Consider the following 17,646-nt stretch of genomic DNA (forward strand, 5'->3'; position numbering starts at 1 on the left):
GTTCAATGCCAGGCTTCGCCAGTGTTTGCGGGACGTTTTTGACGAGGCGGTTACAGACTGTCCCATTGTCAGGGGGTCACATGTTTGATCCCTCCTGTAGCCGCCGTGCCGTCCTCAGAGACGTTACTCCTGCCTCACCCCTTTGTTGAAACAGTTGTGTGAGAAAGAAAGTGGATCTGTTAAGATCATAGAGCTGAAAGAAGAGCGCTGTTGTTCATGAGGGGTTTTGTAAAATTGATTTGTGCTACTCTCAAAACCAATATCTCGCTGTCCACGTTACACACAAACAACAACAAAACAACATTTTATTTCTGTCCTTTATTTATTTGTTTCCTGCATTTCTTTTTTGTTCTTGTTGTTGTTTCTTATCAACTATTGGCGCTCGGGTCGTGGGCTCAGGTCCTGACTGCAGATTCAGAACATGACTGAGGTACTTACAGTAAATGGAATCACCCGCTGCCCTCTGGTGGATGTCTGGACTTCTTACAGCAGATAAAACTAATTCACATCATTTTTTAATGTAAATGTAGGTCTTTGCAGTTTTGTGTTCACTATATTGGCACACTGAGTGGTCACTGACTTCTGATCTATCAATTAATCTGCTGCTGAGACGAACTCTGGTCTTACTGTGGAAAAACCCATGATTTGATCAAGTCCTTGCGTGTGCACACTGTTGAATGAATGAAAAGACACCTTCTAAACAAAAATCTAACTTACAATTGTGTGGAATTGGATTTTATGACTTGAAAAGAAACGTTCCAATTAAGAATAATGAACTATACAGAGGCGTATTAAGGAAAATAACAAAAGCTTGACCCAAAAATGAGACAGACAAATTGAAACGAATTATGAGAAGTAGCAAAAATGAACTACTGAAGGACAAAAAAAATAAATTCAAAAAATACATGGGAGATATTAGATTCTATCTCTAAAATTGAAATTAGGAAGGGGGGATAGTATGTTAAATTTCCTTGTGAAAAAATAAAAAACATATTAATCAATATTAATTACTAATTGAATAAATATTTCAATGAATATCTTTGTTGTGTTTGTCCTGGTTTGGCTGGGATTGGAGACTGAGAGCAGAAATGATAAATAAGAAACGATTGACTGTTCAAATCCAGTGTTATCAAATTGACATCAGCAACAGCAGTGTTGTGTGAGTGGCGTAATGCCCGTTGTGAATGGGGCGGTGCGTGGAGTAGGTGTGTAGGGTGTGTGTGTGTACGTGGGTAGAGTGAGAGAGAGAGAGAGAGCGGAGCGGCTGAAAAAGTACGGTGCATGTGCATGTAGGAGATCTGTGGGAAAGTGTTCAGTCTGTCAGTTCTACAATAAATGCGGCAACGCTCGGTTCCACATAAAGAAGCCTCCGTGTGTCTGTTCACCACGCTGTCTAAGGGAAAAGAAAAGGGGTTGGTCCCGGAGCAGGCTGCTTCGGCCCTGGAGAGACTTATCACCCCGCTCCCCGACTACAGTCCGAATGACGGGCGGGTCCAAAGACCAACAGCAGTCTCTGCTAAATGATTTATTACCATGAAAAATGAAACGCCCTTATAGAGGATGTGTTGCCTTATCTGAATTATTTACGGGGATTCTGATCGGTCTGCTGATGTTTCTGTTTTATTTTTTTGTGACATGTTTGAAATAAATTGGATCAATCAAAGAATAACAACAAAAACTCCCATATAGAAGCATGCCATCAAGAAACATGATATATTGATATCCATCTTCTGTTAAAAGGTTGATGCAATTCAAACCCCCAAAATCCTGTTAACATTTGAAGCAGCTGTTTTGATATGTGAGCATATTTCTTAGTATGACTTGGCACAGATGGTGTGTGTTAAAGATGCACTTTAACTTAACACATAGGTAAATATTTAAAGGCAAAAAGTGTTTATAAAAGTCATTTAATGATTAAAAAAGTTTTTTCCGAGAATACAAAATGAAATGTTCATTGGACACTTGTGTGGTATAATAGTCTATCGCAACTGTAATAACTACGTATAATAACTACTGTATGATTTTCACTGCATTTAGCATTCTTTGTATTACGTTATATATCTGAATGACTTTGACTGTAGCAGAATTATATTCCTGCAGATGCATCAAAGGTACCATGGAAGCCATAAGGCATGTTCACGGGCACGTCGGCTCTACCCAGCTCTTCGAACGTCTTGGCATCCAAAGCCAGGAGGAATGTTCCTTTGTCCTAGAGAGAAAAGTTTTGTGGAAATCATAATCAACATCCACAGAAAGCAACTTATCAGAATCACAGTCAGAGCGTGACACGGTCTCTCCGAATATTTTCGGGGATGAAGTGAAACCAGGTTGTGTGCTGTGTTTCTCATCATGTGTTTGTTTAGAGCAGTGAATTAAATCATGGTTTTCAGAAAGTGCATGAGGCGCACAAGGCCTCAGAGTGACTCCACCGGTGAGACATACAGTAAATAAACCATGACATAAGTGTGGGAAATTTCATTTGCCATGTCATGACCCTTAAAATCTGCATAGCACCCGCTGTCAGTCTGCTTCTAGTCACGACCCCGCGGAATTTTAGCTTTAATTCTCCTTCAGCCTTTGATTTGCGTCACAGCGACGGCACGGTTGAGAGAAGGAAGGAGATAAAGCAACTTAGATTCAAGCCGCGACATAACATATACCAGTTTTAGATGGTTGGAAACTGTAGCTCATCAAATAGAAATATTACGGTTTGACTCAAATTTCATTTTAATGGGGTATAATATGTGATATTAAATGGTAAATGGGCTGCATTTACATTGCTCTTTGCTCGTCTTATCGACCACTCAAAGCGCTTGACAGTACGATTTACAATCACCCATTCACACAGCACGTCTGTTCTCACATTCCCAAAGAGGAATTTGCTCCAACAGCCAACAAAAATTCCACACATCTCTCTCTCTCTCTCTGATATTGTTCATATTACTGGCACAGCTAGCAATGGCCAGAAACAACATTGTCCGGCCATTATAAAGTTTTATTTTTGCGTATCTAATTTAAAACTTTATTTTCGTGTTAGTTCATTAATAAATATATATAGCTCTGCTCATCTCACCTCGTGCATAGTTATTACACATTGTGCGTCCAGCTGATAACAGACTGTAAGAGAGAATCCACTGAGCTCAGGTCAACTTACAGGCCAGCTGCATGGTGGCGACTAAAACATCAGAGACAGCATCATCGCAACCTACACTTTATTATGAATGAATGTTTCAAAGAAGGTCCGTAGATTCACAGAGGCACAACAGGGTCTGAGGCCTGTTTCTCCAAAGTGACACGAGTGATCTGACTGCAGATTGATACTTCCAAACACGTTAACCCCTTATTTTTACCGTCACCTGGGCTATTCGTCTACTCCTGTATTAACTCCTGCCTTTTTTTTTGTTGAACAGCCTTACCTGTGAGGGGATGAGGACCACGGAGAGGATGACACCGTCGTCCTCCTCCACGGCATCAGGTGACGGCACGAACACTGGCTCTGATGGGTAGAAACCCTTCTGGTACCAGACCTGCGGTAAATCACATTCACAAACAGCAGCTTAGTGTTTCCGCAATTTAACGGGTATTTCAAAGGTGACATTCCATAAACTCCTGCATCATCAGTGCAATGGAACACAACATGGAAATTTGTATTCTTCTTCTTCATATTTCTCTGTTTTTTATGCATTTATGTACGTGGCACTGTGCATTGTGCATCGATGATAGGCTACTCATTTGTACATGCATGTAAACTGTATATGGTACATGTTTCCTTCAGGTCTTTTGTTGGTACAGTACATGGTAACAGGTCAGCTTAGCATAAATACTGGGAACAGAGGAACCGCTAGCCTGACTCGGTCCCAACAGTCTGGCACATAGCCCCCCATAAAACTAAAATAAATCTTTATCACACATATAATTTCTTTTGCATATTAACCAAAGTAGATATTACGTGTCCATTTAGAGGCGGGGCTTGGTCGATTTTCAGTATCACAGCTAAAACAGAGGCTGATTTGTCGTGTTGTTCGTCAGTGGGAGAACAAGCAGTGTGGTCGGTCAATCACCTTGAACGTCTTGTCGTTCAGGTCCATCTTGAGCAAAGAGTCTCCCACCAGGTGTCTGAAGCCACAGCCGTAGAAGTAACGGTACGGCCGCGTGTTACATCTGCCGTAGTTGATCTGAGGGAACTCCAGGCCACCGTACTCGTGGAGGTCGTCTCCATGGAGATCCTCGTGCTGACAGAACACCTGCCGACAAAGGGAGGATCACATGTCCATTGTTATCGAGTTGTTGCCGTCCCGACATTTTTTCACTGGACATCCGCTTCAGTTTGGGATGCTCATGTGAAAAGGAAGAAAATGTAGTACAGAGTAAATAGTATTGTGTATTTCCACCAGTTTAGATGAATATAAATTCTTCTCTTGGATTGATTGTGGAATATAACTATGTTATCATGTACAGCTCACCCTCTCCGTACTGATTTTCACACACGTTGCGTCACTGGAGGGCCGAGTGTTCAGGTTCTGGTCTGTTGGTGTTTCACTGGTCACATTAAGGGGCAAAACAAACCGCCGGGGGAAAACCCTGCAGATGGTGTTGTACACCTGGGAAGTACAGGAACAATATGGATTTATTTGAGAGATTTATCACAAATGGCTCTTGCTGCAAAGGAACAGGGAAAACAATGTAACAGCAAAGGTAACAGGTAGCAAACGTAACTGACAGAGGGCAACACATTTCAATTTGAAAAAGTTCTCTTCCTAAGGTACTTCACAATTATTTAGTAGACAGGAAATGGATTAGCTATAAGCCCACATTGCCTAGAGCAGTTACTAAATACTTAAGATGACTTGAGGAAAAAGAAATGCATTGAAAAACTGAAGCACAACGGGGAAAAAGGAATCTGGTTCGCAAAATGATCCGAGCATGGACTGAGTTTAGTTTAAATAAGTACTTTAATAGCGACTCAAAGAGTGTTAATTCATGTGTGTATGTGAGTCATTCGATTCTGACCTCATCTAGGGCGTCTCCCGACTTGCGTAGGTTCTGAATGAGGTAGTTGTCGAGGGCTTGGCCGTCGTCCGAGCAGCACATGTCAACCATCAAGAATCCGTCCTCCTCAAAGGCGTTGATCTGGTGGAAGGTGGAGATGGCTTTGGTGTGGTACTTCACCGAGCTGACCTGCGACGCACAATTGACACGGTCAGACCGGAGATCACTCCGTTAATTAATCTTTACCTCTTACCGCCAGGGTTACATCTTTACATTGCCTGTATGCTTGTCGACAAGGTGGAAGACTGTTTCCTGACTGGGATCCCAGTAGATGCCCTGACTCAAAGCCTTCCCCCTCATCTTGCACGTGACGATCTTCAGCAGGTCCATCTTAATTGGCTGCTCGATGAACACCACAAAGTTCTCGGACATGGCTGGAGGCAAGAGGATGGTATCAATGTGCTTTTGCAGCTGAGGGCAACAAGTGAAAGACGCAGATGCTGCGAATGATGAGTGATGCCCAGAGGGGCTGACTTACCAAAGCTGTGGTAGTAGGAAGGGTGGGACTTTTTTGCAGGTGCAATAGAACAGAGTATTTTGGCTCCTTGCAGCGTGTTTTCGGCGTCCGTCTTCTCTGGCGGCACTTTGATGATGTTGTACAGGGCTCCTGAAAATAGCCGTGACACCTGTTACACACACCTTCCTGTGGGATTAGACCCAACCCAACCTGGGTCTTGTGGACAATGGGACTAACCTTTGCTTCCGTAGGAATTGCCCATATTGTAGGTGGTACCATCGGGGTCATAGTGTGGGTGGGCAGTGGCTCCATTCACAGCAATAAACTTGCTCCAGTCCACCTACGAAACGTGGCAGTGGTGAGAAGAATCAATGTGAAAGATTATGATTATGGCTGCTACATTATAACTTCTGTAATGGACAGAAGAGACTTTGTGTGTGTTGCAATATAATTAATGAAAGCGATATCAATATTGTCTTATTACTCTGTTACAATCATACGCGTACCTTTTCTAGTGTTTCTAGATTCTCTGGGTTCACTCTGTGCATGAAGTTTGTCTCCGTGCTGACATAGTAGTCTCCTTTGTACCTCACAAAGCTCACGCTTGCATTATCCGTGGGCTCTGCAAAAGAGAAAAACACGTCGCTGGATTAACGGGGGCTTTTAAAAGAATGTAAGCATTCTTCTTCGCTGGCTTTTTAGACCTTTTTAAACAACTGCTCCATGGTTTGCAGCTCGTAGTTACACTGAGAAGTCAATTTGAGAGTTCCCCGTCTCTTCTTCCCCACTGTAGCATATGTTCAGTAATTATGTTACCGGGGTGCATGTTGAACACCTCCGGCCACACTACATGATTTATGAAAAGAGTTTGTACGGTGTCTTCTTTTCTTCCAGCTCATCCAGATATTCCCCGAGTAGTTGTGGCTGCCTTTGTCAAACTAGCAAACGGGAATTGTTGTTATTTCATTTATGCCTCGGAGCAGAGCAAATATAGTGAATCCATGTAACTAACCAACTACAGCTGATTGCTGTACCACAAGCAGACATTACTCATTTCCCCGTCCCTTCTTGTTGCATCCACTCACCCATCCTCTCAAAGCGAGAGAGGAAGCGTTGAAAGAAGTTCTTACAGGGGTCGGGCAGGGCCAGGGTACCAAATTCTGACATCACAATCCGGTCCCGCTCACTGTTCTTTTTGTAGGCGTCGCTGCTCAGGAAGCGACTCATGTACGTCACCTGGCCTTTGTCAATCTTGAACTGGTGCATCATGGCCATCCCGTCGAACCAGTGGTTATAGCTGTGGTGAGGTACACAGGTCAAGGTCTGATCACTAGACTTTGGTATTTTTTTTTCATTTGTGAAAGAAATGAGCTGTATCCAACTCACTGTGTGTTTCCAAACTCAAACTTCCCCGGGCCATTGCGAAGGAAGTTGCCACTGATCCAGGAGGGAATGATGCCTTGGACTTTGGCGGAGATTGGTTCAGGGGTCTCCTGCACAGAGCGCACCAAGGGAGTGATTGTCTCCAGCCCCTTCAGCGTGTTGATGGAGTCCTTGACCTTGCCGTTGTCAACGGGCTTGTTGTCGTCTGTTTGAAATGAACACATACAGTACATTTGCGTTTGCTTTCAATTCCGGCTGGGCAAAAACCTTGGCTATATTTTTCTTGGCTGATGAGAAGACTTTCAAGCAACATCCTAAAAAGAATACACTCAGTTTGACTGCACTAGGCAATTTGCACCCCGTGTTTAACCAAAAGATATTTTATAGCCAACCAGGATTGTTAAATTTTTGTTATCAGTTATTTCAACTGAAAGGAACATCTTCTTGAACCTCTACGCAAGCAGTGGTGATATAAAAAGGCAGGATATGTGAATATAGCATGTAACAAAAAAAATGCTAAAAATGTATCTGGTAGCAAGTCACACTTCTCTAAATGTTATTAAAGATGAGTTAAGAATACTTTACTGGCCACGTTGAAAAAATACTATTATTGTTTAAAGAAAAAAATACAAACAATAATTTAAATTCAAAAAACATTTGAGAAGAGAACCAGATAAACAATGGAGGTTACAGTAACTTGGAATAATATATCTTGTATATTAGTAATGTTTGACCTAAATGTTTGAGAAGATATGGTAATGAATAAGTTATATTTAAAAATTAAAAAAAGATCTCCAGCTACTTCATTTTGCTCAAAATCAGCAGTTAACATGTAACTTGTTGCAACACTATATTTGGGGAAAAGAGAGTACCTCAACAAAACAGGCCCTGCGTCACTGCGATCTTCTGTTGACTCAAACCGCTCAATATTTAAAGAACTCGAGTGGAGGACGACGGCTCCCAAACGGCAGATTCCAGTGTTTATGAGACATCTGACTTGAATTATTGTCAACAGGCAGCTCCATCGTTGCCATGGACTGAAACCAAACCTCATTTTACCCCAGTGCAACTATTACAAGGGAGTGACTGTTATCTAATTCTCGAGTGAAAAACAAGGAGACAGGGACATGTGTGCAACTAGGATATTTTTGTGATACGATCAAAGAAAATGACAATACATTTTAATGAAGCCTTTATCTCAGAGCCGTGGAGCAGCAGTGTATATATGTGGAAAACTACATTTTGAGGAATCTGATGAATTAAGTGAGGTATCAGTGCTTTTTATCTTCACTGTGCAGGATGGACGTGTGAACCTGAAGCCTCCTGTCCACACACACACACACACACTGAGAAGGCGTGTCCGCTAGTTTCTGACCAATTGCCGTTGTCAATTTCCCATCCAGCACCAGTGTCTTTTAAATAATAAATGCACTTGCACTCATGTGAGCACCCATGTGTTGCTCTTAAAACGAGGTGTGGTCAGGCGCATGAAGGCCTCGGAAAATCCACCAGTACAACAGCCAGATGCTGAACCAATGCACCGTTCCTTGCCTTTAAACAAGCAAAGTGGATTCACGAATTTGGATGAATACATACATTTAAAAAAAAAAAAAAAATCAAATATAGATTAAGGCTACCGGTAGTTGTAGGCTATATATGAGCCGTATCTGACCATGCCTATAACCCATTGACCTGCTGTAACCACAACACAAGTCATCCCCCTGTACGAACGACCTGTAGCCTGCGCTGAAAGCGGACATGTCTGAATGTGTACACGATGTACTTGTGCGTGCTCGCCCCCCATCACACTGCACAGTGCGCGTCGCTGCTCACTCCGTATTTCATAGAAACGCGTTTGTAAGATAAAAGAAAAAAATCCAACGGTTTCACAGTTTGTCGAGCTTCAACATGTGCGCGTGCGTGTCTGCAGTGCACGCGCTCTCTCTCTCTCTCTCTCTCTCTCTCTTTCTCTCTCTCTCTCTCTCTCGTCCGTATACATGAAGTCTAAACATGCATTGTGTGTGTGCACCGCAGAACACGCGCACGGGGCTCACCTGGGCTCACGGGAGACATGGCAGTGGTCGGACGGATGGACACACTCCTGCTGCTCGCTTCATCCGAGTGGCGCTGGACCACGGAGGACTCGCCAGTGCGCAGGAGCGCGCTGCAGCGCCATTATGTAACCGGTTACACGATTCGTTATTGAAACAGAGTCCAGGATATCCATTGCTGGTCAAGCTGTTCACAGTGGTCTAACTGGTCACCATTGCTGGTTAAGCTGGTCAGGAAAAATAACCCAATTAATATTTGATCGGAATAACACAGGAGACTTTTGGTGCCTGCTCTGTAATGTGCTTCCAAACTAAGCAATTTGTACATTCGCTTTAGTGCGAAGTTGTACTACGTGACAGGAGCTACATTTGAAGTATCATAGAAGAGTGCAAATCCCTTAACTTTGTTCCTTCAAATATCAAAACTAAAGGCCTTGCCGAGATATGAGGGGATGCTCAAGAGGGCTTTCAATTTGAAGTAATGCTGGGGGGGTGTTGACAGCATATTTGAGAACAAAAATTGAACAGGGGTTAAAGGAGTAGATTGCACGAGAAGGCTTTGTAATGTACTTATCAACAAAGGGAATAGGAAATACGATCTGTCTCTGACATGGACCTTCTGGTACTAAATATGGCGACCACAGATGAAAAAGATTCTGGGTTCGAACCACAGATTTGCCTTTTTGTGGTTGAGTTTGCATCCCCCCCCTTGGCCGCTGCTTCGTCCCAAAGACATGCAGGTCAACTGGAGACTCCAACATGTCCGCAGGGGTGAACGTGAACATGACGCTGCGCCTCGGAGCTGTGGTGACGACCGAGTGTACATGTGGTCACGTGACAGCTGCTGCGCTTGTCTCCGCACATGGGCTGTGTGCGCGCGTGCGCGCACGTTTGTTCGTGTGTGTTTGCGCGTGCGTGTGTGCGTGCGCGGGTGTGTGTGCGCGCGTACGTGCGCGTGTGCGTCTTGACTGGCTCATCCTGATTATCTGTGTTGGGGGATTAAAGCAATGTCCCGCGGCAGGAGGAGGAGGAGGAGGAGGACGTCCCATGTCCGAGCAGGTGTTCGTGCTATAAAGCTCCAATATCAACTGTTCCGGTAATATTCTGTCTCCTCACTGTCTGAACACGTGGGCTGAATATTTCAGTTCTTCGTGAGTAGATCAGAGGTACAGTAACTGTCCAAAACGCAGGTGTACACTAGCACCGCCTGTGGTCTTAGCTCAGAGCTAATTGTAGCTGCAATGGAGTTTTACAAATCGCCATGGCAACGGGTCCTCGCTCTGGTAACGTTGTTGCCTCTCTCATTTGAAAACGATCAGTATAATGCTACACCAGTAGGCTATTTCCATTTTTTTCTATATATTTGTATTGATATTATATTTGTATTTCTTATTTTTAATTGATTCATATTTTACATGTTTGGGGGGGGGGGAGGGGTAATTTCTGTTATCATTGGTGCAAAGCAACAAAGTCAATTTTAATCATGTAACCTACTTGAATATTGTAGGTGCTTGTAGTTGAGTCTTCACATTTTCTGATACTTCTAATAAGCTACTCAACTGATCTCAGAGGCATTTCTTCATCTATTTCAGCATACTTTTCACTTCACTCCATTTATCTTAGAAGTTTGTAGTTAACAATTATATTGCACATTATTAATATTATAAAATCCATAAAGATGTTAGCAACAGATATGTTCAGATGTATAATTATGGATATGGATAAGACGTTATGAAATCCACAGAGCCCCACCTTTACCAGCTACAACTTCATTCCTCAGTGATGATTTAGTTTTTTTAACAATATCATAACCTGTTTGATTAAGGATCGGTTGTTAGCTCAGTGTTTCGAATTCAGTACAACACGTCTCAGTTTTAACATATATCATTGTTTGTATTGTACAGTGATGAATGGGGAAGGATTGTCGCATTTCAAACATACAGTATATTAGAAATTACAAATGGGGGGAACACAATGACAGCCCTGTACGGTATTTATGTAAAAAAAAAAAAGAAAAAAAATTAATGGTCAGTTAGTCTGATCATTGAATAATAGCTCAAATGTATTTTTTCAGTCCTCTGGTTACAGGTCATTTGGTATTGTCCCTGTTGTATGATATTGCAAACGGTTGATTGGACAGAAAAGCACTGTAAAATTGGGATTTTTGGACCAAATGATTAAACAATAGATACACAGATTTATTGATAGTGAGACTTTTTGTTAGTTGCAGGCTAGTTGTGAAAAAATCTCATCATTATACATAAATATTGTGCAACTAGCACAGCCAAGAGTTGCAACAGCCGGCTTCCTCATATGAGGATTTAGGCAGTGTTGTTTGGTTATTTAGGGTTTATAAATCAAGTAAATCAAGCAATCCAAAGCATTACTTTCTCATTCTTATGGCTTATAATATGTCATTGTCTCTTTTCAACAGAACACACTCCACCTGCTGACTGCCATGCCTTCCTCAAAGAGCTCCAATCACTGGACTTTATCAGAGTTACTTGGTCAGAGGAGGCTGCTGGGGCTCGGAGCTCTGCTGGCGTGGCTTGTCCTCTTCCATCTCCTTGTGAACGTTTGGCTCCTCTGCATCTTCACCAGTCTCTTGGTGGTCCTCGGGGGTTGGCTCGGTTCCCGTGCCGTGCTGGACGCAAACAGCCTCCTCCACCTGGAACATTTTCTGCCCCTTGGCGTGATCAACCCACCGCTGTATTCGCCCGAGCACGAGTGGAGGTTGAACCATGAGATCGACAGTGCCGTCCACAAAGCAGTGCGTGACTTTGTGTCCTCGTGGTATCGTACTCTGCTGCCAGAGGTGGAGGGGGAGTTTGAGCGTGCGGTGCGTAATTCAATGTTAGAGTCGGTGATGGAGCTGAAGGAGCGTGGCCGGCGTGTGGACAGGAAAGCGCTGGTCCAGCGGCTGCTCGAGCTGTATGGCTGTCACCTGCAGAGCTACATGACGGCAAAACAGATACAGTCAACACAGAGGGAGGCCGTCAGCCTCTGGCAGCTTTACAGCAAAGTAGATTCCCCTCACCCAGCAGTGAGAAGTGAAGCCACTGAGCTCAGCTACTCAAGAGCGCTAGTTAACCTGGTCTTACATGTGCTTGTTCCGTACCCTCAGATGGAGACAAGGACCGGAGGTTACATGGTCACAGAACTCATCACCTGCAACGTGCTGTTGCCACTTATAAGCAGGGCGTCGGACCCGGACTGGCTGAACCAAACCATTGTAGACATATTCACCAGGTCCAGAGAGCCACAGGAACTGGATGAGCACCCGACAGCTGCACTGTACAGATGTCAAATCCCGCGGGAGTCCTGGACCACCTGCAGGTCACTGTCTTCCTCCGAACAAGCAGGCCTCTCCAGCAAGAGCTCGTCGGACCTTGATGATCAGCAGAGCCACGGCACGTTCTGTGACTGGGACTCCTCGCAGAGCAGCCTGGTCAGCCTGACATCTGTGGAGAAATTGGAAAGTTGCCACGCAGGTTTGCTCACACCATGCAAAGTGAACTGCTGTTCACTCACATCTGGCCATTGCTCCCTGTCATCTGAGTCCAAAATTATTTCACTGGACTCCCTGATTCAGTCGGACTCAGAGGACGAGCTCACAGGAGGCCTTTGTGACTGTGGTCCTCCAACGAACTTCTGCAGCGTGAGCCCCTTAAAGGACGACGAGGCCTTCGGCTGCTTCGGTCCCCTGAAAAATCTTGGGCCGAAGGTGGTTGTGCCGGAGGACTCCCAGTGGCCAGCAGGTATAGCCCAGGAGAAATCCCCATCTTGCTCTCCGAGAAGATTTTGTCTAACCTCCTACAACTTCGATTCGCCCAACAACCAGGCTGCACCTGTGCAAATCCAGAACGTACAAATTTCTGGTACTGTCGCCGCAAAGGAGCAGCGTGGCGCTGGCACACACCCCTACACTCTCTACACTGTGAAGGTAACGCCACCTCGCGCTGCCTTTAACGCTTGACTGACACTTCAATATGTGTTATTGATTTATCACACATTGCCCCCCACTTTCTGTCTTACAGTTTGAGAAACTGGCCGAAGCAGAAAACGGTGCCGCTCTGCAATCTGTCGCCTGTCACTCTGTCAACCGGAGGTACAGCGAGTTCCTCAACTTGCAGACACGTTTAGAGGAGAAGCCTGAAGTCAAAAAATTAATCAAGAGTAAGTCATGATCCTTTGCTTTACTTGACCATTGAACTTAAGTGTGTCAAGATATGTACAGTACGTTGTTGTAAGCCAATATTGTGCATTTCAGATGTCAAAGGTCCAAAGAAAATGTTCCCTGACCTTTCATTTGGCAATGCGGACAGCGAGAGGGTTGAGGCCCGTAAGAGCCAGCTGGATACGTTCCTCAAAGTGAGTATCAGGGTCACATCACTCAATTGTCTTCACTCTAAATTATCAATGATGATTTGTGCGGTCCTATCATTTGATTGAATTTCTAGCAATTAAGCAGCATTCCGGAGACGGCCAACAGTGAGGACATGCAGGAGTTCCTGGCTGTCCAGACAGATGTCTGCACATATTTTGGAAGAAAACCTTTTGTCAAGTCAAGAATTGATAAGGTGAAGAAACATATACGTTACAGTGTACAAATATTCAGCCGGTTATCTTAGCTCAGCATGACACTTAAAGCAAGGAGAACAGTGTGGCTCTGTGCAAAGGAAATAAAATTAGCCTGTCAGCCCCTCTAAAACTCACTGATTAACAGTATAGAAAGTGGGATCTATGTATTTTCTTTGGTTATTTTCTTTTTTCAATAAGTGAAATTTGATTTTTTTTCATGTCTTCTCCAACTGGATTTACGTTAAAGATGATGGAAAATGCTTTAGACACATTGAAGACGGCGTTCCCTTACCCTGAGCCCCTCAGTCCAACAGAGGACCTTGAGGGAGACACCGATGGAAGAACAATGGACCACAGAAAGTATCGGTGAGAGCAACATATTTGCTCAGTAACAAGTTAATAACGGAGCCTGTGTATGTGTGACCCCCCCACATCACTGTGTGCGTCCGCCTACGAGATTCTAAGATTGATTAATTTAAGTTCATCTTGATGATTATAATGATTAAGACGAAAGATAAGCTGATTGTTCTGGTACACTGTGTGTTGTTTCATGACTGTAATGGGGGAACTTTTGGTTTTGTGTTTCATGCATCAGGAGGCTTATGTTCCCGAGCAAAATTTCCCCATCTCTCAATATACCCGACTTGCACCCGAAAGTGACATACTGCTTTAGCGAGGGCAGCGCCGTAAGTTACTGCACTGTATTTGCTATCTGTGATTGATAGACGTGTGTTTGACATGGCTCTGGACCCAGTTGATATTTTCGGCTTCGCTCCTTGTTGGCTCTTTAGGTCCTCAATGGCATGCCGCTGTCTGGCCTGGAGAGCTTCGTCAAAGAGCAGGAAATAATTTTATGTGGGCAGAACGAGAAAGAGACAACCAAGCAGAGCTGTGGGCAGCCTGACAGAGACAAGAAGACTCCAGGGAAAACTCACGGGACAGGTTCAAATTTACTCAGCAGTCCTAGTTAGTTTTATCCTGTGTTTCATTCCCTGCAGCCCCAGAGAAGCAACATACAGTTACATTGGGTCACCACTTGGGGGCAGCAAAAGTCCACTGTTTGCTAAGGCACAAACTGAAGAGTCCTAATAGTTGTTCTCCTCTATTGGTGTCATCTGCATGTATTTCATGTGTGTTTCAATGTGTTCATCTGTTCCCATCGTTGTGCGTTATCTGCAGACACAGCTGTGGCAGACGTAGCTTTGAATATCTTGTGTCTGCTGATGAAGGACCAGTGGAGTTGGCTGTGCACTGAGAATATACAGAAGACCATCAGACTGCTCTTTGGCACCTTCATTGAGAGGTGGGTGTTTCTTCTTTGCTTCTGTGTTGAAATTGCAAGATTTTGTTCTACCATCCAACCGGCTGAACATGTAAATAACTCCTGGAGAAGGGAGGTGTGATGAGAAGAGTTGATCCGCAGGGCTAATACTTTTTTTTACAATGGCACTGCACCTTGTATATCATTACAAGTAGGAAAGCTAATCATTTATTACACAAAATGGCTTTTGAAATCAGTCCGCTTCAGTGTTCAGGATGAGAGGGAATTCCCTGATGTATTCTTTCATTTGTTTAGGTAAAGAAATAGCAGTTGAAAGTTGACTTCATCTGATCCAACTGACACATGAAAACGTGCGGCTGCAGATCTGTTTTTGTACATTGTGGTCACAATTGTGGTCACATTGTGGTGCTCAATTATTTTTCCTTCACACAGCTGAACATCGCGTCATTGGGTCCTTTTGTAGGACAAGTGACATCTTTATGAGGTACTGAGTGGTTTGTGGTACATGAATGCCTCATAAGATTCTCTCAGATTGCCTTTCACAATATTATTTTTTCGTTAAATGCGATGTTCATGCCTTACTGGCTATGCAGTTTTAAACAAAGACTCCTCTAGTATTACCACTGGGTTTGCTTTGCCACACAGCCCGTGGGAAGGCTGCTTGTCTAATCTCTTGTGTTCTGCCTTCCCTAACTGATTATACTTGCCTCCATTTTAAGACTGGACATATTCCTGTGGAATTTTGAGGTTTTGAGGTTCACTAAGCATGTCAGTAAATAATGGTCATGCCCCTGCAATGTTTTATAGATATTTAAGAATGCTTGTTTGTGCTGCTTCCCCTTGTGTGCATGTCTTTCAGTCTGCTCAAAGCATGTTTGCATGTTTATGTATGTATTTTCATTTCCTGTACACAGTGGCTTATATGTAGTTGAAAAGCAGACCTTGTTGCACTAAACTACTGACTTTTGTCTTAGATGGTTGGATGTAGGAGTTGCCCACCTTACCAGTGCCCCCTGCTGGGTGATTTACCTACAAGTGTTGCAGGAAGCTGTGTGGCCAGGTGGCACGTTACCTGCTCAACCACGGCCGGAGCGCAGCGCTGCTGAAAGGGAGGAGACTAAGGAGCAATGTCTGGACTGCCTAATGCAGCTGCTCCCAGGTGCAGTGTGTAGCAGCTGTTAAATCCAGATTGTAACTGTTCGATTAAAGGTTAAATGTTGTTCTGATTTGCAAGGCTCCTGAAAGTACCTTGTCCTTTTTGGTTTGTCTCATTCTTTGCACTCGAGCAGAGCTCATCACGGAGATGCTCGGCCATGAGAAGTACAGACTGACCTTGGAGACCATGCTAGAGTCTTTACAGGACCATCAGATTAACAAGTGAGTCAACAACCAAACTGTCGCGTAGATACAGTATGTGTCCAAGGAGCTAAGAAACAAAATTGTGAAGGCAAACAATTAAACCAAGAGGTAAGATGCATCACTACTGTGGTTTAACTATACTGTCATGCACTGCGAAAATGAACAAAATGTTGCTGCAGTATTTAATAATCTGTTTCAATAACAGCTGATGTGAGTCTGTCGTTTACCCTGTTTGTGTGATTGTGTGCAGGCATCTGATTTACTGCATCTGTGATCTTCTGCTGGAGCTACTGATCCCTGAGTCGTGCGATGAGGCTTCCCAGAGGGCCCTGCTGCAGAGCCTGACTAAAGACCCAGAGAGGGACAGTCCCCACACATGATCAGGACATGCTAAAACACGCTGCTGCCTCACAGGTGGAGGCCACTGGTGGATGATGTGCAGTATATGTGTGTGTGTAAGCGTTGTGATGAATTCGGATTTTATGAGCAGCATCCGTGCACATACACTCTCAGTGTTGAGGTTAAAGCTTAATCTGGTCCAGTTACTGTAACACCTACTTTAAGAAACCAGCACCAGAGTGTTGGTTTTACTGTAACTTTTTTAAGCTGTGGTTTAACATTTGATTGACAAGGGAAATTTTTTATGATGAAAAAAAATAGCAGGGTAATTTGAATAGACACAAAGTAAGGTCGTCAGTTAACTGCACACTTTATTTTGAGTAATAATTTTGATTGATTTGTTTTTTTCATTTGATAACAAGCTTTTTTAACAAAATTGTGCATATTTTAGCTTTTAAGTGAAACTTCAAAATGGATTGTCATAATAAGAGTTTGTTCTGGCAATGGCAGTCACATTTTCAACAACAGCTGACCACCATAACAACATAACGGAAAAACCTTTGAAACATGTACTTTCAATAATTCATCCAAGATCTCAGACAGATATTTCACTGATAAAAGTGCTTTAACAAGGGTTAGTGTCTATGAGCATTTTTGATCCTGACCAGCAGAATGAAAAATAATCAGAGATGATTCCTTTGATGAGGCTGTAATAGCATGCAAGATTATCACCTCACTGCGTGACTTATGAAACCACAGTGAAAAACGCTCCCTTTATATTTGACTTGAGTGGCGAATATTTTTATATTTATATTTTATTTTTGTATTTTTGTCTTTTCAGGGGAGTTTGCATGTTCCCCCCGTGTATGCATTGGTTCTCTCCGGGTTCTCCGGCTTCCTCCCACAGTCCAAAGACATGTAGAATGGGGTTAGGTTCATTGGAGACTCTAAATTGACCGTAGGTGTGAATGTGAGAGTGAATGTGAGAGTGAATGGTTGTCCGTCTCTGTGTGTGGCCCTGCGATAGGCTGGCGACCTGTCCAGGGTGTACCCCGCCTCTCGCCCAATGTTAGCTGGGATTGGCTCCAGCCCCCCGTGACCCTTAAATGGATAAAGCGGTAGACAATGGATGGATGGATGGATGT

At 43.7% G+C, this 17,646-nt stretch overlaps 2 protein-coding genes across 8 annotated transcripts; one reads left to right on the forward strand and one right to left on the reverse strand.

The window, feature by feature from the left end:
* Positions 1-1,891: 1,891 nt before the first annotated feature.
* Positions 1,892-9,295, reverse strand: LOC118301269 (carotenoid-cleaving dioxygenase, mitochondrial). The gene is made up of 12 exons (XM_035626598.2): positions 8,944-9,295; positions 6,893-7,094; positions 6,592-6,803; positions 6,013-6,128; positions 5,744-5,846; positions 5,528-5,656; positions 5,263-5,423; positions 5,011-5,178; positions 4,464-4,601; positions 4,062-4,244; positions 3,417-3,527; positions 1,892-2,209 (listed from the first exon to the last, which is right to left on the reverse strand). Exons 1-12 carry the CDS (start codon positions 8,960-8,962, stop codon positions 2,087-2,089), a joined length of 1,665 nt encoding a protein of 554 aa, XP_035482491.1. The 5' UTR covers positions 8,963-9,295; the 3' UTR covers positions 1,892-2,086.
* On the forward strand, positions 8,914-17,418 carry snx19a (sorting nexin 19a). 7 transcript variants are annotated; one of them, XM_035626594.2, is made up of 14 exons: positions 8,946-9,068; positions 9,962-10,036; positions 11,375-11,962; positions 12,065-12,883; positions 12,978-13,116; positions 13,211-13,311; positions 13,401-13,520; positions 13,769-13,887; positions 14,117-14,207; positions 14,313-14,487; positions 14,701-14,824; positions 15,778-15,962; positions 16,093-16,180; positions 16,413-17,418. In XM_035626594.2, the coding sequence occupies exons 1-14, from the start codon at positions 8,961-8,963 to the stop codon at positions 16,540-16,542; spliced, it is 2,862 nt and encodes a 953-aa protein (XP_035482487.2). In that variant the 5' UTR covers positions 8,946-8,960; the 3' UTR covers positions 16,543-17,418. The 7 variants fall into 7 exon arrangements, with proteins under 7 accessions (XP_035482486.2, XP_035482487.2, XP_035482488.2 ...); XM_035626595.2 differs by having other exon boundaries at positions 11,375-11,710; XM_035626591.2 differs by having other exon boundaries at positions 11,375-12,883.
* Positions 17,419-17,646: the final 228 nt, after the last annotated feature.

Source organism: Scophthalmus maximus, chromosome 2 (assembly GCF_022379125.1).
Source record: "Scophthalmus maximus strain ysfricsl-2021 chromosome 2, ASM2237912v1, whole genome shotgun sequence".
NCBI lineage: Eukaryota > Metazoa > Chordata > Actinopteri > Pleuronectiformes > Scophthalmidae > Scophthalmus > Scophthalmus maximus.

What these genes read in the sequence shown, in the direction of transcription:
- snx19a (XM_035626591.2), top strand. Translation starts at nt 8,961, where the DNA reads ATGGCAGTGGTCGGACGGATGGACACACTCCTGCTGCTCGCTTCATCC. An exon ending in AGTCAAAAAATTAATCAAGA is followed by an intron (nt 13,117 to 13,210) that starts GTAAGTCATGAT and finishes TGTGCATTTCAG; the next exon opens with ATGTCAAAGGTCCAAAGAAA. An exon ending in TCAAGTCAAGAATTGATAAG is followed by an intron (nt 13,521 to 13,768) that starts GTGAAGAAACAT and finishes TTTACGTTAAAG; the next exon opens with ATGATGGAAAATGCTTTAGA.
- LOC118301269 (XM_035626598.2), bottom strand. An exon ending in CTCTCGCTTTGAGAGGATGG is followed by an intron (nt 6,129 to 6,591) that starts GTGAGTGGATGC and finishes TCTCTTTTGCAG; the next exon opens with AGCCCACGGATAATGCAAGC. An exon ending in TCGACAAGCATACAGGCAAT is followed by an intron (nt 5,179 to 5,262) that starts GTAAAGATGTAA and finishes TGTGCGTCGCAG; the next exon opens with GTCAGCTCGGTGAAGTACCA.